This window comes from Rana temporaria, chromosome 7 (assembly GCF_905171775.1).
Source record: "Rana temporaria chromosome 7, aRanTem1.1, whole genome shotgun sequence".
NCBI classification, from domain to species: Eukaryota; Metazoa; Chordata; class Amphibia; order Anura; family Ranidae; genus Rana; species Rana temporaria.
The window spans coordinates 176,109,663-176,132,858 of record NC_053495.1 but is presented as its reverse complement, the minus strand read 5'-3'; the positions used below and the strand labels follow the sequence as shown (position 1 = coordinate 176,132,858).

Genomic DNA, 23,196 nt, shown 5'->3' with positions numbered 1-23,196 from the left:
AGGCCAGAGTGACAAACCTGCAACAGGCTCCTCCCCCTTGACCTTCCCTATCCTGCATGGCCTTGTTAGAAGGGCACATCTATGCAAATCTTTTTTGGTTTTACCAGACAGAAGTGAGGATAAATGACCAAAAGCAACAAAGATAGAAATAAATGCCCTTTTTTTGTGCAAGTAAGGGCTAGAATCCCCTTCAGCCCTCCAACCCCCAAACTGAAAACATTTTTTATGACTGTCTTTATGACCTTATTGCAAAGTTTTGAATAGGCATACCCTACGAGGCTTCTAGCTTATACTCCCTTGCACAAATATGTTTATAACAAATGGGTTAAAGTGGAGTTCCACCCATAAATATAACATTACATCAGTAGTTTTAAAAAAATGTCATTAGTCCTTTAAGAATTTTTTTTTTTTTTTTAGATGCCTTCAAAGTGTTGTTGCTAGGCAGAATAGTTAATCTTCCCTCTTCCTGCACCTAGGTGCTTAAGCTTCCTAACCTACACCGCACAGACTCCTGTGAATGTAGTGGGTGTAACTTTTCAGGAGTCTGTGCACTCTCCAGTCTCGAAGAATCATGTGACTTGGACAGTACAGGTGCTGAAACCTGATCTGAAACCTATTACACTGCTTGTGCAGCACTGAGCATGTGCGAGATCTGCAAGGCTGAAATCCAGGAAGTCATACAGTCTGGCTTCATGATGCCCACACTTAAGATGGCCCCAGTCAATTTCTATTTTATAAAGTGTCTAAATGCTGTAACAACCTAACAAAACGGACCTTAGTTTACAGACTAACTTTACTAGAATACATTAAGCTTGTGTATTACAGGGGGATTTATATTTAAAAAGTGAAATTGTGGCCGGAACTCCGCTTTAACAATGTTTTTACAAAACAAAGTGTTTCTTTTTTGGGAAACCCATGTCAGGAGGCAGGCACCAAACAAATAGGAGTCTATTTTTTTTTTTTATTGTTTTTTTGTTTTTTAGGAGTCTATTTCTAAAAAAAATTATTCACACAAGATTCACACCTCAAAATAATAACCATTTACACCAAAAATATGACCACATTCTAAAACCTCTAAGCAGCATGAGAGGAAGTGATTACATCAAGGACTAGCTGCAGCAAGAAAAAAAATCTGATATACAATAGCTATTATTGGCTCTTGTGAAGAGTTTTTTTTTCCTTCAGTTCTTTTTAATCTATGTTGCCACATTATCCAAATATTTAGAAGCAGCTCTTGGTTGTCTAATGAGCACATCAATTACGACAGTCATGAGAAGGATAGTCCTCTTAAAGGTTATTTCAAGGGTGACGGTTATCATACTGCCTTTATCCTGCAGATCTGTCTTTCTGAAAGCGCTTGACCTTTTAATAGAATCCGAGAAAACAAGAATAAGGAATAAGAGTTAATTTGGAACTCCATAATGCAACAGAAAAGATGAAAGAGCATTCAAATCGATAGCGGAACAATAACAGGTTGATGAATGTTTGCGCCCAATTTACTCGTTTGGCTAACCGGATTTTGAATAGTTTTCAAAGCCCATATTCTCTGTTTGGTGTGAAGTATGTGTTATTGTGTCCAAACAAAGCCAGACGATAATCATTACGGAGTGCTGAAAAGGTCATCTCGTTAGAAATGTCAGCTTTCAATGGCAAGCGCTGGACTTTCATGCCCAAGTATCCAATTAATGGGGCATGCCGAGGCGCATGGAAACATCGAGGTGACCTGGAGAAAGAATTCTGCAGTGCAAGATTGTCCAAAGGAATAACTTAAAAAAATAAAAATAAAAAAACTTCTAAAAACTCAAAGGTGAGATTCTCTTTAGGATAATTACGCAACCACTAATTTGGTTTGTGGGTGAAGTCTCTGCTTTTAAGAGAATGCAGCTAAACTTGATGGGATCCTGGCCTTGACTAATATTCCCAGCCTTTGTCAGAAGGCCTGATGTGTATGAGAGTAGGAGCAGTGGCGGCTGGTGCTCCATACTTTGAGGGGGGGGCGTCGCTCATGCACCCTGAATGAGAGGCAGCCCCTGAGTAGGAATATGTCATGTACTGTAGGCGTTAGTTACAATTCAACCTTACCTAAAATTGATAGCTTCTGATAACTGTAAGGAGCTTCATTGAAAAAGGTTTCCACACCAAAATTTGCAGGTCTGCCATGTCTGCTGCAGCCAATAAAACCATCATATTTTACAGCCTGGCTGGAATTTCTATAAGGTTAAATAAGGAATCCAGTTGTAAGAGTGGCACTTTCTGCATAGCTTTGAGGGAGCCAAATGCTATATGGAAATTGAACTAATAGAATCTGTAATGGGTATAAGAGACTGCCAGGTGAACACCCACTGGCCCTCGCCTGAAACTGTTATTGCAATATCCCTATTTGGGCTTGGCAAATGTTCTTGTCTACAAAAATAGCCATAGCTGGACTGTTTGGAGTCTGATAATACTGACATTTTAAAAGACTTCCCAGATATTAGATGTCCAAGCAATATACTATACAATATATACTATAGACTCCTTTTACCAATATTTCTTTAATGCTCTTGCTGTAAATGAAAACTTAAAGATGGACTGTTGAGACAAAAACTTCCAGAAGTGTCTTCAGTGTGAGTGCAGCTGTAACTGCACACTGAATTGTTGCTTTATTATTCATACTTTATTAAATATGGGGAAGAACTGTTACATAGACCCTTAAAGCAAAAAAATACTTATTTCATTATTCACTGCACCATTAACGCCATATGCCGGTCACTCGACTCCGCCCAAGGTGTGTCGTCACTGCCTTGTGACTTCCTCAGAAACTAATGATTACACGCATTGTCTTGTTTTTAAATGTAAGTGAATGCTGTTCAATAAATGTTATGAGTCTTAAATACTTAACTCTAAATTCAGGAAAGCTGGCACCAAGCAGTTATTGAAGTAAAGATTTAGGGGGTAATCCACAAAAACCCTGCGTAACTTAACTTTTGGCATTTAAGTTACACCGCCCCAAAATCTCTACCTAAGTGCCCGATCCACAAAGCACTTACCTAGAAATTTTGAGCGGTTTAACTTAAATCCGTCCGACGCAAGGCGTTCCTAATTTAATGGGGCGAGTCCCGGACGTCCCGGACGTACTGCGCATGCTCCCGACGTCATTTTCCCGACGTGCTTTGCGCGGTTTTACGTTACGCCGAGTTTTGTGAATCGCGTCCGGTAAAAAAAGTTGCGTCGGGAAAAAAATAAAGATACGGCGGGAAAAAAAAAAGTTTAAAAAAAAAAATGACAGCGTCGCGGGAAAGAAGGGTCTACTTTTACATGGTGTACTAACTTTAAACCAAGTAAAAGCAGCCCTAATTTCCGTTTGCAAACTAATACTTACGGAGAAAAAACGAAGCGTAAAAGCTTTGTGGATCTCCGTAAGTGCTAATTTGCATACCCGAAGCGGCATTTCGACGAGAAATGCCCCCAGCGACGGCTGCGGTACTGCATCCTAAGATCCGACAGTGTAAGTCCCTTACACATGTCGGATCTTCTGCCTATCTATTGGAAACTGATTCAGTTCCATAGATAGAAACAGGGATACGACGGCGTATCAGTAGATACGCCGGCGTATCCCTTTTGTGGATTACCCCCTTAGTTCATTATTTACAGTATACGTTGCAAAACACCACGTTTCAGATTTGGAAGGGCCCCCTTTATCAGGAGTCAGACTACAACATAACATACAAAACTAAAGATGACAACAGAGGTATGTTATTTACCCACTGGCAGTCTCATTGGATAGGTGTTGGCAGGTAGGCATAGATAGACTCTATTGTCATAGATGTTAAGCCCTAGGTATCAAAGCAGGGTCATATGGGCGCCAAGTGGCTTTTTTTCTATAGCTAATAAAGCTGATAGCCAAAACTTATTGCACTTAGGAGGGACATTTATGTTTGAAATGACTAACAGGATTTGCTTTAAATTCCAATCATCCCATGCACAACAACTGAAGTTATAAAAATATGCTCACAGGCAAATGATTCCTGAATAGCATTTGCATGTCACTGATTTCACTTGTTGCTCTTTAATGTAGGCTGAATGGAATAATAAAGCAGGAAAAAAAACCCTTACTGATTCCTACAACTGCTATGAACTCTAAAATTCTAAAGAAAAAAACTCAAATATCATTATCATATTGAAAATTATGAATATACCCAGGGTGGATTATGCATGTCCACGTTCTAAATTTTCCACATTTTATGGCAGTAACAGGACATTTAAAGAAAAATATATATTTTTTGAGCCTACAAACATCTGATCATGGGGACGTTTGTCACTAATAGCTGAATGTCATCATTAGTTTTATTGCTTGGAAAGCGTTCGGCATACATTAACTTGATTACTTAATACTGAATGTGGCTAAAAGGAACAAAATGCCTCTCTATTGCCAAGGGGTGGAACATCTGTCAAAAGGAACGTAGACTGCTAATGCACAAAGTGGATTCTGGGCAACGTTGTGCTTTGCCTTTAAAGGGGAATTACCACCAGTTACAAAGTGTGTTATGATTAAACTAAAATGCAAATTGATATCATGGTATGTATATCCTATATACTATATACCATATATACTCGAGTATAAGCCGAGTTGTTCAGCACATTTTTTGTGTGCTGAAAATGCCCCCCTCGGCTATTACTTGAGTCACCTTTTTGCGCCTGATCTCCCAGATTTTGGGGACCCGGAATCGGTCGGCTGTAGGTCCCCTGGACCCCATTTTTCCTCTACAAGTGTGCAAAGTTTGCTGTCTGGCAGACCTACGGCTGGGGAGCACCGATTTTTCAAAGCCGGGCACCCCTTCTATATACTCCCATGTTAAATGTAAGTCTAGTCATGGACACAGTGAGGCATAGGCACAGTGAGGCATGGGCACAGTGAGGCATGCACGTGGACACAGTGAGACACAGTGAGGCATGCAGATGGACTGTGGACACCCTAGACTTATACTTGAATCAATATGTTTTCCCATTTTTTTGTGGTATAATTAGGTGCCTCGGCTTATTTTCGGGTCGGCTTATACTCGAGTATATACAGTATGGTACTGTATATCCAGCTTCTAGATCAGGAGCCCCAAACTCTTCAGGTCACTGACCCCTAAAGTTTCAGATTGTTCATCACCCCTTAAATATTTATTTTATGAAAATAATTTATTATATACAACTTTACCCTTTGACTTTCTGAAGGGTTTACCCCCTTCAAGACCAGACCATTTTTTACAATTCAGCACTGTGCTAATTTACCTGCCAATTGCGCGGTCATGCAACACTGTATGCAAATGCCATTTTTATAAAAAATAACAACACAGAAATAGAGCTTTCTTTTGGTACTTATACGTTCTGTTATAAAACATATCCAATGGAACCAAATTTCTTCATAAATTTAGGCCAAAATGTATTCTGCCAAATGTCTTTGGTAAAAAAATTCAGTTTATGTGAAAGTTATAATGTCTACAGAGATGGTGTATATATACATTTTGGAATTTATGCAGCTATTGGCCTGGATTCTCGTACGAGTTACGCCGGCGTATCTCCAGATACACCGTCGTAACTCTGAGTCCGAGCAGTCGTATCTATGCGCCTGATTCTTAGAATCAGTTACGCATAGATTTGTATTAGATCCGACCGGCGTAAGTCTCTTACGCCGTCGTATCTTAACGGCATATTTACACTGGCCGCTAGGGGCGTGTACACTGATTTACGCCTAGAAATATGTAAATCCGCTAGATACGCCAATTCACGAACGTATGCCCGGCCGATGCAGTACAGATACTCCGTTTACGTTAGGCTTTTCCCGGCGTAAGGTTACCCCTGCTATATGAGGCGTACATGAGGCGTACCAATGTTAAGTATGGACATCGTTCCCGCGTCGAATTTTGAACATTTTACGTCGTTCGCGTAAGTCGTTCGCGAATAGGACTGGGCGTCATTTACGTTCACGTCGAAAGCATTGGCTTCTTGCGGGTTAATTTAGAGCATGCGCACTGCGATACTTTCACGGACCGCGCATGCTCCGTTCGTAAAAAGCGTCATTTACGTGGGGTCACATTAAATTTACATAACACACGCCCACATCTACCACATTTGAATTAGGTGGGCTTATGCCGGCCTATTTACACTACGCCGCCGCAACTTTGGTTTGAGAATACGGCACTTGCCTGTCAAAGTTGCGGAGGCGTAACGTAAATAGGATACGTTACGCCCGCACAAAGATACACGGTTCTACGTGAATCCGGGCCATAGACACTATACTGTAACGGTGGTGATCAGCGACTTATAGTATGACTGTGATAGGGTGGCGGACAATCTGGCGCCAACATTGAGTCAATTAATGTACTGAAACTATGGAGACAACAGCATTGTGACCATATCCTGCTATCCTGATTAGGGCTAAAAACACCCCTTCCTCCCCTCATCTACATCACATTGGGGTAGAGTTTTCTGTAGCTCACAGAAGAGAACTAGGGGGAAGTTAATATCATTTTGTGAGATTTCAGCTCAATGTACAAGAAATAAGAATGCTGCATGTCTGGCAGGATCAACGGGTCATTTTCTGTTCTTGCTGAAAATACATTTATTTTTTATTTTTTTAACATTCTTTTTTTGGCCTAAAATTAATAAGAGAATATATAAAAATATATAAAACATTACACATTCCTTAAAGATTCTGTGCAAACAGTAAAACAAAAAATGCATTAATTACTGTATCAAAATGTATTCTTTCATTAGATGATTTGCAATTCTGAATTTGTCATTGGGGTGGAGGAACAGGAAATGATGGACAAAATGAACAAACAAAATTGAATGCTTGGTGACAATTATTATAAACTGACAAATTAAACCCCAAATTAAACTTGACATTATAAGAGTTACGTTTGATTCAGATACTGGCTGTCCATTTAAACAAATCTGTCACATGAAGAGAGATCCTAGCACTGTAGACATTGCTTGTTAATGTTGCCATTGCTGAGTAATCAGAAGAAGAAAGCTCAAGGTTTTGGCACCTTCTGATTGAATCTTTGACGCTGTAGCAAGAAAGCCATGCTGAATTGAGTTTTGGGCACTACAGCAGATAGTTATTACACATTAGCTGCACAGACTCATCTTACTTCAACAGCTAAACATGTCATCTCTGCTGTCAGCCGGGGGATTCACAGCTGACAGCAAAAGGTAAACAAATAAGCTGTAAGTAAAAAATTTGAAAAAATATGGTTCCACCCCCCCCCCCCCCAAAAAAAAAAAAAAGAAACGATACCAGACCCTTATCTGAGCATTCAGCCCAGCAGGCCAGGAAAGAAGGGGGACGAGCGTGGCAAAGCATCTTGTTCCCATGTTGATGAAGACAAGGGCCTCTTCCCCACAAACCTGGACCGGTGGTTATGGGGGTGCGGGGGTGACTTATCAGAATCTGTAAGCTTCCTTTAACAAAGGCCCCACAGATTCTGCCCCCCCCTCATGTGAATGAGTATGGGGTATACCATACTCCTCATTCAGCAAAAAAATGGAAATACAAACACAATACAGTTTTTGACCAGTCGCCTGTTGTAGACCCATCGTCAATCATGTTGTCTAGCAATATAAGTCAATCAATCACGACCCGCTGGTAAAAAAGAAAAGCCTGCCCCCCCACATTTAAATAAATAAATGGGGGTTCAAAGGGGGGATCAATGATGCCACAAGGGATGGGTCCACCCGTTGACATCTTTGACCATATACGGACAAAGGTATCCCGACCATATCCCACACAACTGACTAGACACAGAATATCAAGCATAGAAGCTGGACTAGGATGAAAAATCTTCAAAGTAAGACCCCACTAGAAATGTTGGATTGGATACCGCATAGTTTTTGTAGTTTCCATAAGAATAATAATCCACTGATGGAAAATGTATTTAAAGCGGAGTTACACCCATTTAAAAGTCAGCAGCTACAAAAAGTGTAGCAGCTGACTTTTAACAATCAGACACTCCCCTGTCTCACGGTCCAGCAATGCGGGCGTACCATGCCCCGCTCCTCTCCCCCTCCTCACTAAAGGCGCCGGCATTCTAACTGTGGGCGCCCGGCTGTGAATGGCAAGTTCCAGCTGAAAAAATGAGAGACAATATAATGGTGAGATATGCTCCCAATTAAATTCCTTTGTGTATTATATGCCACACCTTGAAGCGGAGTTCCACCCAAAAATCGAACTTCCGCTTTAAGTGCTGGTGACCCCCTGACATGCCACATTTGGCATGTAATTTTTTTGGGGGAGGAGCAGGTACCCTGTTTTTACGGGCACCCAGCTCCCACTTCTTCCCCTGGCTCCGCGGCGCCGGAAGGAAGTTCATCTATCCCCCTTCCTTCCCTGCAATCTTCTGGGACATGTCAGGGGTTACATGTGATCAGCACAGGGCCAATCAGCACTGTCCAGACAGAGGGTCAGGGGTCATGCAGCCTCATAGAACAGTTAGAGAATGAAAACTCCTGATAGAACACTGATAAAAAAAGGTATTTGGCAGTTTACATTTCCTAAAATAATTGCATTTCCATGTTCTGTGTACTGTGGGAGACCAGATATAGTGAATGCAGGCTCCTGGGTTTAGGAACACTTTAAGTAAATAAGAGAAAGAGTGGGAGGCAACATTGGAGCAAAGACAAAGAATAAATATACTACATTTGGCACATACCTCATCTGTGAATCTTTAAACTTTAAATACAATTTTAATTGCTTGCTAGGTGGTATGTTACTCCAATAAGAGCGCATAGGATACAACCAGAAATATTATGGTCTGTTGGAGAGGATGCTTGCAGATCCCATGGAACATTTGCACATACATGGTGGATTTGTCCTAAAATACAGATTTTTTTTTTGGAAAGGAATAGTTGATAATATTTAAAAAATAACAGGAATATGCATGCCCATGGAGCCATTGACAGGCCTATTCCATGATAGCACAGACACCTCGGTAGCACAATATAGGAGATAATGAATGCCTAATTTTTAAATGCAGCTAAAAGGCTTATTCAAAAATATTGGTGTTCAGAGGATTTTCAAGCAAAGAAATATTAGATCATAAAAGTAGATTCTTATAGGTAGATTTAGGTAGAGAAGCCTATAGTTACGGCGGCGTAGCTTAGCGTGTTTAGGCTACGCCGCCGTAAGTTAGCTAGGCAAGTACATGATTCTCAATGTACTTGCCTGCTAATATGCGGCGGCGTAGCCTAAAGCGGGCGGGCGTAAGGGCGCCAAATTCAAATGTGTTGGAGCGGGGCGTGTTTTATGGTAATGAGGCTTGACCTCACGTTTTTTACGTTTCTTGTTAATGCGCATGCGCCGGGCGCCTACATTTCCCAGTGCGCATTGCGGCTAAGTACGCCGCACGGGCCTATTGATTTCAACGTGGACGTAAACGACGTAAATCCTGATTCGCAGACGACTTACGCAAACGACGTAAAAAAAAACGAATCTCGCGGCGGGAACGGCGGCCATACTTTAACATTGTTATTCCACCTAATAGATGGAATAACTTTAGGCCTGCTAATGCCTTACGGAAACGGCGTAAAACTACTGCGGCGGCCGGGCGTACGTTCGTGAATCGGCGTATCAACTCATTTACATATTCTACGCCGACCGCAATGGAAGCGCCACCTAACGGCTATCCGAAAAATTGCAACCTAAGATAGGACGCTGCAAGCCGTCTTATCTTAGATATGTTTAAGCGTATCTCTGTTTGAGAATACGCTTAAACATAAGTCGGCGTAGATTCTGAGTTTGGTCGGCTTATCTACTGATAAGCCGGCCTAACTCTTACTGAATCTACCTATTTATGTTTAATGGAGGAATTGATGCCCTCGCTCAAAGATTCTGTTGTTTTTTTTTTTTTTTAAACATGGGGAATTTGGAAACATATGTGGAGTTGAGAAGTGGAAATTTGGAGAACATGTAAAAGGTATATGAAAAGAGACATGTTTGTGATGGGAAGAGGATATTTTGTGGGGGTTCAGTGATTGTGAAGGAATTCCATGAAGGGGTACCAGATGGTGACTTTTGTTAACCGAACGGCACTGAGAGACGAGAAAGGGGGAGAGACCTATAGCATTTGGTCGAGAGAGTGTAAAAAACCTAATGTGGTAATCTCAGATCAGTGGTATAGGATGCAAAGTTAAAACTCCCAAGAGTGTAGTGTCGCGGTGGCGTAAGGAAGGAAGAATAGAGAATTGTAGAAATATTCAAATGTACGAAGAAGGGGGTCTTCAAAAAGTTTCTGCACTTTTATGTATATAATAAAGTTAAAAAAGTGTGGAAACTTTCTGAAGAACCCTTGTATGTGATAGGTAGGTGTTTCTTGTGTTGGGTTAAGGGAGTACTGTATGTAAATAATTATGTATGTCAATAAGTTGACAATAATAACGGGAGGATAATTAAAAAACAAATGATCCCCTCGCATTCGGTGGGCAGAATGGGGATGCCTGTGAATGCATTGGTGTGGCATTTACCAGGTAAAAACAGGCAGTGAGGAGGTGTCATATTGCCTCCTTACCACCTGTAAAATGTCTCTGAAAAGCAATCTGAATAAGGATCACTTTTCAGAGGTTCTGCAATTTAGCTGCATGTTTAAAAGCAGCCTTAAGCACTGACAAACTTGTCTGAAATATTAAAATTAGTCAACTCTCCTTGGGACAGGGCTGACCCCCCCCCATAGGGAACACCCCCCTTTTAAGACACCCCTTGTCTCTGCCCCTACACACCTCCAAGTACCGTCCCTTCGTTCTACCCACTACCCACCTCCCAGTACCACCCCCTTTAGAAAATGCAGAACCAAGTATTATTTTGTGGTGTATTAATTTGCAACATAATGCAATTTGTTAATGATAACAAAAAAGCAGTAAAATAGGTCCCCTAGAGTCAGCAACAATAGACCCCAACCCAGCATCAATAGCTCTGCCCCAGCAACAATAGACCCCCATTCCAGGCACACTAGATCCCCCAGCAAAAATAGAGCTACCCAGCAACAATAGATCTCCCACAGCAACAATAGACCCGCCCCAAAAACATAAGATCCCCCCCCAAGCAACAATAGATCCCTCACACAACATTAAACCCTCCTCCCCAGCAACAATTCCCCCCATTACAAAATACCACCCCAGCAACACTATAACCCCAGCAGCAACAGGTCTTCCAGCAACAAGCAAAAATAAACCTCTCTCTCAAAAGTTGATCCCTCCCACCAACAATTGACCACTCAGCAACATAAGACGCCCCCTAGCAAACATTGAAAAATATATACCTACCAGTTACAATAGACCCTCCAGCACCCCTTGCCATTACATACATTAAATGCTGGTGGTGCTGGAATTGTATTCCCCCATGTTCCTCCTGAAAAAAAGCCCTGTGTACGTCTATTTAATGAGCAGTACATGCCAGATTGGTATTGTACATTCATGGATGTCAAGTATTCATGTGTAGGTGTGTTAAAGCAATTATATTGCATGATATATAAAACTACAACAAAACAAATGACAAAAAATGACTTGTTCTGTAATACTTGAGCTTTTACATTTTAAAAACATATATCCCCTTTTTTGGCTGTATAATATTATTATTATTATTATACAGGATTTATATAGCGCCGGCAGTTTGCGCAGTGCTTTACAACAGTAGGGCAGATAGTATAGTTACAATAAAATTCAATACAGGAAAAATACAGGGCCCTGCCCGTTAGAGCTTACAATCTAACCTCCATAGGTATTTGCGGGGCTGCCACTGTGTGTTATGGTGCCCAATATCAAAACCATTACGGTACAGAATACAGAATACTTTATTAATCCCAAAGGGAAAATTGGGAAATTGTTACGACACGGACACACTTAACAAAGAGAAACACAAGATCATAACAATAGACTGAACAAGATGCAAAAACACAACAAACTTACCAATAACAGCCATTAACACCAAATAACTAAATTATAACTACACTACAAATAAAACATCCATACAATTAAAATACAACTTAGAATAAATAACACAGATTAAAATAACAGGCAAACTACTAAATACAAATAATACACCACTTTCTCCAACACCACCCCAGATAATAACCAACACAATGCCAACATACTATAAAAACAACACAAAATCCTGACCATAAACAACCAGAGTTGCATCTTTTCGCTCAAGCAATTTCTATGGTGATGAAGAATACTACTCACTTTCATAGTGACCATATACAGATTCCCAAACTACATATACTCATTTGTTTTATATCAAAGTTAACCATCATCAATGACCATATTGCAAGAAACATCTGGCACCACTGTGCCTCCGGGCAATTGTAAAGTCTGCAGCCATGCTAAATAATAATTTCTAACTTCTATATCAAATTATCAGCTTACACTGAACTACAACAAAGAACAGCATTCACAAATCAACTATTCAGCTGAACAGACATCTTTAGAAGTCAACAAAAATGTTATAATGGTCTTCTGGAATCCCTACAATTTTGTAAGGTCCGGTACTTTGACAAGGTGATCAGTGATCACTCAGAACTCCAATAGGATTGGGAGCTCACAGATGGATCACAAGAGATCATGCCATCATCCAGGGGCGGACTGACAACTCATGAGGCCCCCGGGCAATAGGAGATTATGAGGCCCCCGGGCAATAGGAGATTATTGGGCCACAGGCAATAGGAGATTATGGGGCCCCCAGGCAATAGATTACGGGGCCACACAGTATACACACACACATACAGTATACATACACAGTATACACACATAGACACACAATATACACACACAGTATACATACACACAGAATACACATACACACACTGAAAATGTACTGGAGAGTGGGGGCAACTATAATCTTGGGATTTAAAAAAAAACACAGATTTTTACATACTGTCCCTGGTTTTACTGTGGCTGGCAACCCTGATGGGGCCCCCTAGTGGCATGGGGCCCTCAGGCAGTGCCCGAGTGCCCGAATGGTCAGTCTGCCCCTGCCATCATCCTTTGACTAGCAAAACTCAGAGGCCGGCAGTGTGAGACATTACTGCAAGTCACGAGATCCAGCTCAGGACTGGACAGGAATGATGCTGACAAATTGTCTTTCTGTGACCATACATCCATTATTATTTAATAGTACTACATTAAATGATTTTGCTTGTAGTATTTATTATATACATTATTATACAGGCGTATGTGGCTATACGGTATATAAAAGCCCACAGTATGTATGACACTAGTTAGTTACGATAACTGAACATTTTTACAGAACTTTTTTTCCTGAATTGCATGGTAGTCACATTGCACAAGTGTAAGATTTTTTACTAGTTTCCAAGTTATATTTCAATTTTCATTTAGTAAAGTACAGAAAATACAGAACTTTCAGCCTGCCTTATTGATCAGTGGCAATCCAAGAAATTGTTCATTGGTCGCGGGCGAGAAGCATAATGTTTAGGTACTCACCAGGGTTGGTAATAGTAAGAAGATCAAGTCTCCGCTGTTGCTGTAAAAGAAGTAGAAGCAAAAAATATGTTAAAATAAAGTTTCTTTAAAAATAAAACATAAATGTTTAGGTTTGATTTTTAAGATTAATGTGGAATGACCCACTCCCCTGACTCGCTCGGGTTGGTTTACTAAAACTGGAGAGTGCAAAATCTGGTGCAGCTCTGCATAGAAACCAATCAGCTTCCAGGTTTTTCTTTGCAAAGTGTAATTGAACAAGCTAACGTTAGAAGCTGATTGGTTACTATGCACGGCTGCACCAGATTCTGCACTCACCAGTTTTAGTAAATCAATCCCACTGGGGGAGATTTACTAAAATAGGTGCACACAGAATCTGATGCAGCTGTGCATAGTAACCAATCAGCTTCTAACTCCAGCTGGTTCAATTATGCTTTGACAAGAGAACCCGGAAGCTGATTGGTTACTATGCACAGTTGCACCAGATTCTGTGTGCACCAGTTTTTAGTATATCTCCCCCACTGTGCATTTTAGCTTGAGCTACTAAACATTATAAACAACAAGCTTTTTACAACAAAGGTAGCAAGGGATATGGAGGAAAACATGTGAAAAGGAACCCAAAGAATACAAAAGTTATAAAATGCAGTGTTCCTATGTACCTGGCTAAAATAATTAAATTTTTTATTTTTATTTATCCTACCCATGATAAAGAAAATAAATGCAAGCCAATTACATATTGTTTTTACCAGAAACAAGTCTATTTATATTTATATATCTGAGGCTGGCCATATATACTTTAATAAAAGCACACAATGTCACAGATGCAAGCATTACACACTGCCTGTTAGGGCAAAATTCACACCTTTCCAGTGTGGTGCATTAAAAAAAATATTCCCATTGACAACGTCTGCTGATGACGAAATGCGTATGGAAGGACGCGCAATGACGTCACCATGCTGAAGTGAGGAGGAAGGGTTTTCCATATGCCGGCCGGCAACTTTTAGATGCTGTTTTTATTTTGAAATTTTGTAAGTACCATTCTTTTTTTAATAAATGTTATTATCGCTGAGTTACGCTATGGTCTCCCTTCTCTTTGTTTCAACTGACCTAATGAACTTATGAGCACGGATGAAGTCGTGGAATTTCCACTCTGGGTGAATCCATGTTGGGGTCCTATCCTTTCCGGAGATTTAAGGCCGCGGCTGGGTCATAGCCGACTGTCATACTGGGCTTGCCCTCTGGTAAGCGGCCATTGTATTCGGTGGTGGGCTTTTCACTCGTTGATGGATTGCTGGAGTCACTGCGGTGTTGTCTAATCAATATTTAGAAGACCAGCATATGAAATGAACTGTTGTTTTTTGCTCTGACAGGAGTATACCCAGTGCATTTATCCTCTTATGCTTGCTAATTAACTGGTTATTAGTTTTAATATTTGGCGCAGCTTTTTTCTATTTACAGTGTGGTGCATTGCAAGAATGCATGCGTTAATGCACGTTATGCCACTGCATGTTAAGCAATTCTTTTTAATAGCAACCCAACAAGTTAACTCAATTCACCTCTGATGTACAGTACATGCAGTGCAGTGCGTGACAATGAACAGTAACGCACTACCATGTATCGTGGTGCTCTACATAAAAAAATGGCGCCTGTCTGATTTTTTTTTGTCTCTTCTGGTGTGTTGGCAGGACATTCATTAGAATAGACTGCCTTAGGCCTCTTTCACACGGAGCGGAACGTTTTTGTGTCCGCTCCGTGTGTGTCTGTCGGCTCAGTGGGGATCATCCGTAATCCCCGCTGAGCTGTCGGCGGACAGGGCGGTCCCCGCACACTGTGCAGAGACCGCCCTGTCTTTCCTCTGCTCTCCCCTATGGGGAATCGGATGAAGACGGACCTACTGTCCGTCTTCATCCGATCCGTTCCGCCGGACGGAAGAAAAATAGGGTTTTCTTCCGTCCGAAAAAAACCGGATCCTGACGGACGCGGATGGTTGCGGACGTTAGCGGATGCTCAATCCGCTAACGGACGCGATCCCATAGGGATGCATTACAAGTCCGTAAACGGACTTGTAATAAACGGACGAACGGTCCGCCAATGTGAAAGGGGCCTTAACATAACACAGTTATTGAGTGTCATAATGGGGTTGATTTACTAAAGGCCACTAGACTTTGGACTTTGCAAAGTTCAGTTGCACTCTGCAGGTGCAGTTGCTCCAGAGCTTAGTAAATGAGGTAAAGCTCCACTTTGCTAAGAATACCCAATCACCTGCAAAGAATATAAAAAAAAACACAGAATTTTTGCTTGCACATGATTTGATGATGGAAGTCAGCAGAGCTTCTACTCATTCACTAAGCTCTGAGCAACTGCACTTTGCAAGGTGCACAATGTATTTGCCTTCAGTAAATCAACCCCATTGTGCGCTAAAACTCATGTGTTACTGCAACACAGCAGAGTGGACAGGTCTGAAATGGCCCTTATTCTCTAAGATATAGATCTTTCTAGGTTTTCCCAACCAGATGAGGAGCAATGGCTTCCCACAAATTACTTAAACTGTGCACATCTTTGAGGGTTCATCTGCAATAAATATACAGCTAGCGAGCTGAGTGCCTGGACATTCATGACTGAGGGGAAATATACATCTAGCACTAGTTGAAAGAAAACTGACTTGAGATTGATTTCAAAATTCCTTTCAGGAGACCTACTGAAATGAATGACACCATACTTATCAACACATGATCAATGACGGCCACTGTTTTATTCAGAGTTCAGATGCATGCCAAGGCTGCTGGGTTGTCCTTTAAATTACTGACACATGTGAAATACTCTAACCCTGTAGCTCAATAAATCCAGGTGAGTCACTGACCAAACCTGTATAACATGTCAGTAGTTATAGTCTACCTGTAGCTTCTTCCATTATGATATAGTGGTCCCCCGCACTGTATAGCAGACATGACTGAGCACTCAATATGATGGGCAGCTACAATAGTCAATAGTAACCCATGAAAGTATGGAAGTAACAGACTAAAGTGTGACCATGAAATCTCTGTTCCATAATAGAGTCTTGAGTTTTACCTCCTCTCATGTAACCCCCTTGTCCTAAACATGCTACTATGTAAATTACATTTTTGGCTGGGCTGTAGTTAGCTCAGACTGATTGTAATCGTTTTTCATCTGAAGTTTAAGCTGGCTTGTGATTTCTCACCGTCACAAGTAGATGTCACTGGTATCACTGGTCATAGTATGAGATTTCAAAACACAGTTATCAATATTTATATTTTCTTCAGCCAATCCAATAGGAGGGATAGGTCACTGGTGCATGCTGGAGGAGGATAGCTATATTTGAAATATTTGGGACAGGCCTTTTGCTTGATTTCTTCCCCTGGGATGAGGCCTAGGGAGGTGCTGCTGCATGGAATGCTGCTGTTAGGCCCAATAGCCTGTTTTGGGGCCTAATGTGTGCTGAAGTGGTCTTGAAATTGCCCTGCCTGGTCTGGAGGAAGCTGTACCAATGAGTAGACTCAGAGGAGGCCCCTTGCTGGAGAGAGCCAGGAAGAAAACTGGTCTCTCAGAAGGCCTGGGTTACACACTTGAAGGACGCACTGAAATTTCGAAATGTGCCCTACAGTGTGGTCAGGTGGGCTTAAAGGTTCCTACACTGTAAAGCTGGACATTGATCTGGATCTGGAGAGTCTGTAAGTGATCCGCTACAGTATCTAAAACCCCTAACCCTCACCTCCTGAACTGTTTCATAATAACATTTTAAAAAGACAAAATTGAGTGGCGCCCAATATCCTTTCTCGGTTCCCCCATTTTAGTCATGGGGTAAAACGCTTGCCCGCCCCTGCCTCTGGAGGTGCTATCCTGCTTTTAGGGTGTCAGAGGGGTGCTACACTTGGGCACAGGTACCTGGAAGTGCCTGTTCTATAATATATGGGCCAGGTTATCATACTGCAATAAGACCCAGGATTTCTTTAGAGCCCAATCCAAGCTATTTTTCTTTTTTTCCTAAGCGCTGAATAAAAAGTGAATGGAGCTGCAATAGGCTGCAGAACACATCTCTCCTGCAATACGCTCACAAGATGTCTGCCACTTCTAGGTTGAATGACGTAACATCTAGTAAACTAGAGAACTTTCTCTGGGGGACAGCTGTGTTTTTCATTTTTTTAATAACTGCTTGGCAATGGATGCTTTAAAAAGATCTACAAACTGAAGTTCTCCATTTTGGTATATTTTTACTTGAACTATCCATTTGGATATTTTAACTATCTCATTATCCGTTGCAACAATAAACTCAAACCAATTTATTTCTTAAAAGAAAACTCTTTGTGGGTCCACCCTTGAAGCCAGTCCTGGCCAAACCAAGACAATTGGAAGGTATGCATATATAACTCCCAAACTCCCAAGCTAATATTTTAATAACCTTTAAAATTAACATAAAGGTTCCCATCAAACAAAAGAGATTCTTCCATTTATCAACTTTTAAGCAATTTTCCAGATAAATATTATCTGATTGGAAAAATGCACATCAAAAGAAACGAGGCAGAAGAAAATACACATTATTTATTACGACAGTCCAATTTACAATGAAAAATATAACCCATTTATGCCAGAAGCAGGTGCATTAATTCCTAACATTAAGCACATAAATATGCACATTTTCTTCATACAAGACCTTGATGAATCAGTAATCACTCTGCTTGCATTTGAATGAAGATCCTACAGTGTGGCAATGAAACAAATGTTTGTTTTCACCTCATAATAAACCTGAAAGTTGTATTTTGCATATGCATATAATGTCTTCTTGAAATATGTGTAATTATATATATATATATATATATATATATATATATATATATATATATATATATATACACACATACACACACTGTATATATATATATATATATATATACATACACATACACACACTGTATATATATATATATATATATATATATATATATTACAATTTTCATCAGTTGCTCACAGCAGTTTATTTTATCTTTTGGGAATTTTGTTGTCATGTAGCATTACTGTATTTGCCAGTGTATAAGGCAACCGGGCGTATAAGACGACCCCTAACTTTATAGTTTTTTAAGATTTTTTGCCTGTACTCACCGTATAAGACGACCCCCCTTCCGAGGCTTCCGACACTTCATATTTCTTCCTTCTGGATCTATATTCTTCTTCATTCTTGCTGGAGCTGGAGCCAATTACGACGAGCGATGTATTCTATTAATGAATACAAAGCCTGCTTGGATTGGCAGAGGCTGTAACATCATCAGCCCACGCCTCTCTGACTCTCAAAGCCAATTCGAGCAGGCTACTGTATGTAGCCTGCTTGGATTGGCAGAGGTTGTTACTCCAATCCGAACAGGCTCTGTATTCATTTGAATACATCGCTCACCAGGATTGGCTAAGTGGTATATACTGTATGTAGCCAAAGCTACATACAGTATTACCGCACATCCAGCAGGCATCCGAGCAGCTGACCCGGCGTATAAGACGACCCCTGCTTTTTGACCATTTTTTTTAAGTGTAAAAGGTAGTCGTATACGCCAGCAAATACAGTATGTATTATCTGTAACACCCTTAGAGCAGATCTCACCCCCTGTTTTTTTTTACTTCACCCCCACTTACTAGGAGGTGGTAGCTGCACATTTCAGATATTCACCCATCCAGAGGATCCAGCGTTGTCCTAATTAGATTCTGTCATGCCCTGCCACCACTCTGTCCTGCACCGATATGATCTTTCTGAAGTCCTCTAGAGGCCCTCTGGCTCTTCTGGGTTCAGCAGGTGGGCCTCCCAATATTGCACAAGTAGGCCTGCCCCCCTTTTCCTTTCCATAATGAAAGTCTATGTCTTCTGGCATATGTATCGTGCATATCCCAGGAGGCACAGCAGGCGGTGTGCATGTGATTCATGTTGGCTTATTTATGTAGGATAATACATATATGACTACAATATGATATGACTATAATTCATCTAGTCAAATTATGTGCACAGGGCCAAACAGTTTTCTAAAAAGAAACAAAAAAACACAGCGTTGTACAGGATGCGAGAAGGAGTGGAGGGAACTTGTTTAAGAGGGTGAGGATCCACTTGAACAAGGTTGCCAGTTGCCCATGTAGGAAAATAGAAATTAATAGGCTAAGAATATTCACCTATTTTTAAAAATGGTAGCTTATTGTCTGTAAAGCTGGTGGTTTGACCAGGGTGTCAATGATCAACCAGCATAACAACCGAGCTAACATTTTAGGGAACAAAATCAGCAAAAAAATAATAAGTTCCAGGAAAAGGTGGGAGAATTGGGAGATAAGGGGCTGGAGATTTGCTTAAATTAACTGAAAGTTGCAAATCAAAAAACAGCCCCTGCTGTAAGTATATGGAAAAGGTTTACTCTTTCCTGAAGACCCATTTTTAATAACATGTCCACTGTGGCTTTTAAATTGTCCTGGCACAAAATAACAGGCCTGTTATGGTTGCAACTGGATTAAAAGGATTAAAAGACTGACACAAAAGCATTATCTGGCAGGACTTTACAGGAAAAAACTTTCACAATGAAAATGGATTTGTCTAACTGTCAGGGTGGTGTGCTTTCAAAACAAACTTCAAGGACCGAAAAGTGACAGAACCACCTAACGTGGTGTCAAAGCCTGGGAAAACCAGCTTTTGTACCTCTTTTCCAAATCAAAGAGGATGTCATTTAATGATTTTCTGCCTTCACGAGAAGTGTGAGCAAGAAGACACAGAGGCCAAGAGATAACAGATTTCCTAACTGAAAATATCTTGTGTAAATATAAAGAATGTGTAATGTATGCTCCACATGTAAATACTTAATTTCAGGACCCCTGAGTTTTATATGGTGGAAACAACCATTTTATATCAATTATAAATTAAAAAATGTATACAAATTTCTTTAACTGTAAACAGTGGTTTGAAGGGCATCTTAAGCAAGTTTCAATCATGTATCTTCCACAGTCTGCAACAAATCTAACCCCACCCATGAGCAACTGCTTATGCATGTGTGTTCAGTGCAAAATCCCACCCATGAGGTCATCTGGAGGTGTCCTCAAACTCTGGAGCTGTTCTGAATCTTTTTGGAATCATCTTTCCCATAAAATGGGTAAAAGGATGTTTTACCTGCCATTAAAATAGCAAAGAACCCAAAAACAGCATCCTCTGTATGATTTAAAAATGGGTCCTAATATACACTTGTATTTCCATGACAAACTGGGTCCTATCAGTTTGTCATGGAAATTGTCATGCTAACAGCAGCTCTATAGGGCTCTGGCAAAAAAAGTTCCTATTTAAGTTTCAGTTATGTATTCAAAATACGTATTTCCCTTACCAACCTTGCTTTACGGTGAGGATTGGAGTCATAATTTACCTGGTATATGTTAACCTAGCAAGGAAAGATTGATTTCACAGGTAAAGCCAAATCAGATATTTTAATTAAATTTAGGGACCTACAGCGTCTTACTACCATTCCCCAAAAATGTATGAAAGCTGGCATGTAATTGGACATGGTGACGGCCACCCAAAACGAAATAAAAAAGTTGCCAAAATGTTTGTGCTTGAGTGTTGGGCTGTTCTGACAGCCCCACTCATAACCGGCAGAATTCCTGGCCAATAGGAATGAGAAGTAGGAGGGCAATCTTCTTTGACACTACCGGGAAATAGCAGATCTTCACCTTTCAGAATGGCCCGTCATTCAGCCATAACAACCAGAACAACCTCTAGATGCTTGCAGTTTATAACTGGCAGCAGTTTCTTTGTTTTCATATCATGATAGAGTTGCTTTCATTTTTATCGGGATTCTAGATTTTTACTTGGTTTCCTAGCTTAAAGTACTCCCTTTGTTTTACCTTTTGGTAAAGCGATTCTGTATCAATCTAATCTACAGGAGACATTAGAGCTACGTCTTCATACATTGACAGAACATTTGACAAGATGTATGTAAACATATCTTTTCCCATGACCACGTATCCATCTAGATGGTCCTATAACTGGCCGGTGCCCTGAATCCCTTGGCATGCATATTTCAGAAGAAAAGCCGGGAGCAGTTTGTTTTACGAGTGACTCCACATCCTTCTTTCCGTGAGTTACAAAAACACAGGCAGCCTGCGTTATTAATGTTTACTTGGGTATTAAATATATTGTGCTCTGGGGAGCTATACGTTCCCATACAGCTGTTACAAAGCACTTCCACCTCTGTATCAGAAGCCAAAAATGGAACAGGCAGAAATCATTACTGCTTCTGCCTTTCAATTATTTTAATACAGGGTCACCTTGCTAGTGTCGCAATGCAGTATATAAATGACGAGAGAGGATTGTGGTAGCAGGAGACTCGCAATGTGTGGCAGCAAAGGCGCCTTCTGTTCAAAATCTCACAAACCTGTCCACTAGCTATCTTTATAGCTAGGAACTTTTCATATAAACTGACCCTGAGATTCTTCACCATATGGCACCACCTTCATTGGGTATATGAATAAGAGAGTTTATTAGCAGTGCTCCTCAGTGACTACAAGAGAAAATTTAATCTGGATTGTTCATAAGACAGTTATCTTGGTATTTAATAAAGGACCACAAAGCATTAAAGTAGTCTTAAATGACCACTAATGCTTTATGAGTGCTGGGTTTTCCCTCTGTGCGCATCTACAGTGATTTGAGGGCCTCAATATGCAATAATTAAACCAGCCAGCCATAGTCTCTCTGCTAACAACAGCTTAGGAGCATTTGATAGGCTAACTGTAGCTTCAATACTAACTTCCAAAGTGGTATTTAAATCTCCCTATCTGCAATTCCAACTTGCATGTAGAGATAAGGTAATCAATCTGACTGAATCAAGATCTGATGAACCATCAAAATACCCATGAAACGCCCTCCTGCCAGAACAATATTTCTCGTCTCCCCTCCAAATTTCAGCTGGCTCTATGTTTAACCTGCCACTATGTTTCCACCGTCTTTTGTGGCTCTATAATGGCATGTGACTAGTTTTAGAGGGTAGTAAAGAAAATCGAAATGAGAAGATATCAAAAATATAAAATGTGCTGTGATCATTTGTTAATGGAAGCTGATTAATAATACGGTAATTATTTGTGGTATGATCGTGCATCTTATTTAGCTGAATGCAAATAATTTTCATAGACTAGCTGTGATCTTGTTCAGTTTGCAAAGTACATAATTGTTTTTAATCCATCCCTGTGTTACAATAAACTATATTCTTTAAGACAATACCCACGTTTCATCATGAGTACCTTTCACCATCAGTTCTCCCCTGACATTGCTTCAGAGTACTTTGTGTGTTGTACTTTCTTTTAGTGAACAGAAAACTTTCCCTGTGATGGTTGTTTTTCCCCCCAGGCCAAAATTTTCCAGTCATGCACAAATGTTGTTGGAAATTCCGAACGCCAAGAACGCGGTGACGTACAACACGTACGACAGCACTATTAAAGGGAAGTTCAATACTAGATGTGTTAGTAGAAGTTTGGTGAGAGACGATTTGCACTTTTCAGTCCGTTACAGCGTGACGAATATGCTATCTCCATTACGAACTCTAGTTTTACCAGACCAAACGCTTTTGTCTCGTACTTGATTCAAAGCATGCATGGAATTTTGTGTGTCGGAATTGTCCACACAAGATCGTAATTTACGAGAATGGATTTTGTTGTCGGAAAATTTGAGGACCAGCTTTCAAATTTTTGTTGTCGGAAATTCCGACAGGAAATGTCTGATGG

The 23,196-nt window shown here is 40.6% G+C and overlaps 1 protein-coding gene across 1 annotated transcript in view; it reads right to left on the bottom strand.

Annotated features, from left to right (window-relative positions):
- The window catches only part of AGBL4 (AGBL carboxypeptidase 4), a 2,019,815-nt gene that overhangs the window by 854,765 nt on the left and 1,141,854 nt on the right, over window positions 1-23,196 (bottom strand). Inside the window, exon 5 of the mRNA XM_040360525.1 lies at window positions 13,462-13,501. Coding sequence (XP_040216459.1) covers window positions 13,462-13,501 — 40 coding nt within the window. The remainder of the gene's footprint in view (window positions 1-13,461; window positions 13,502-23,196) is intronic.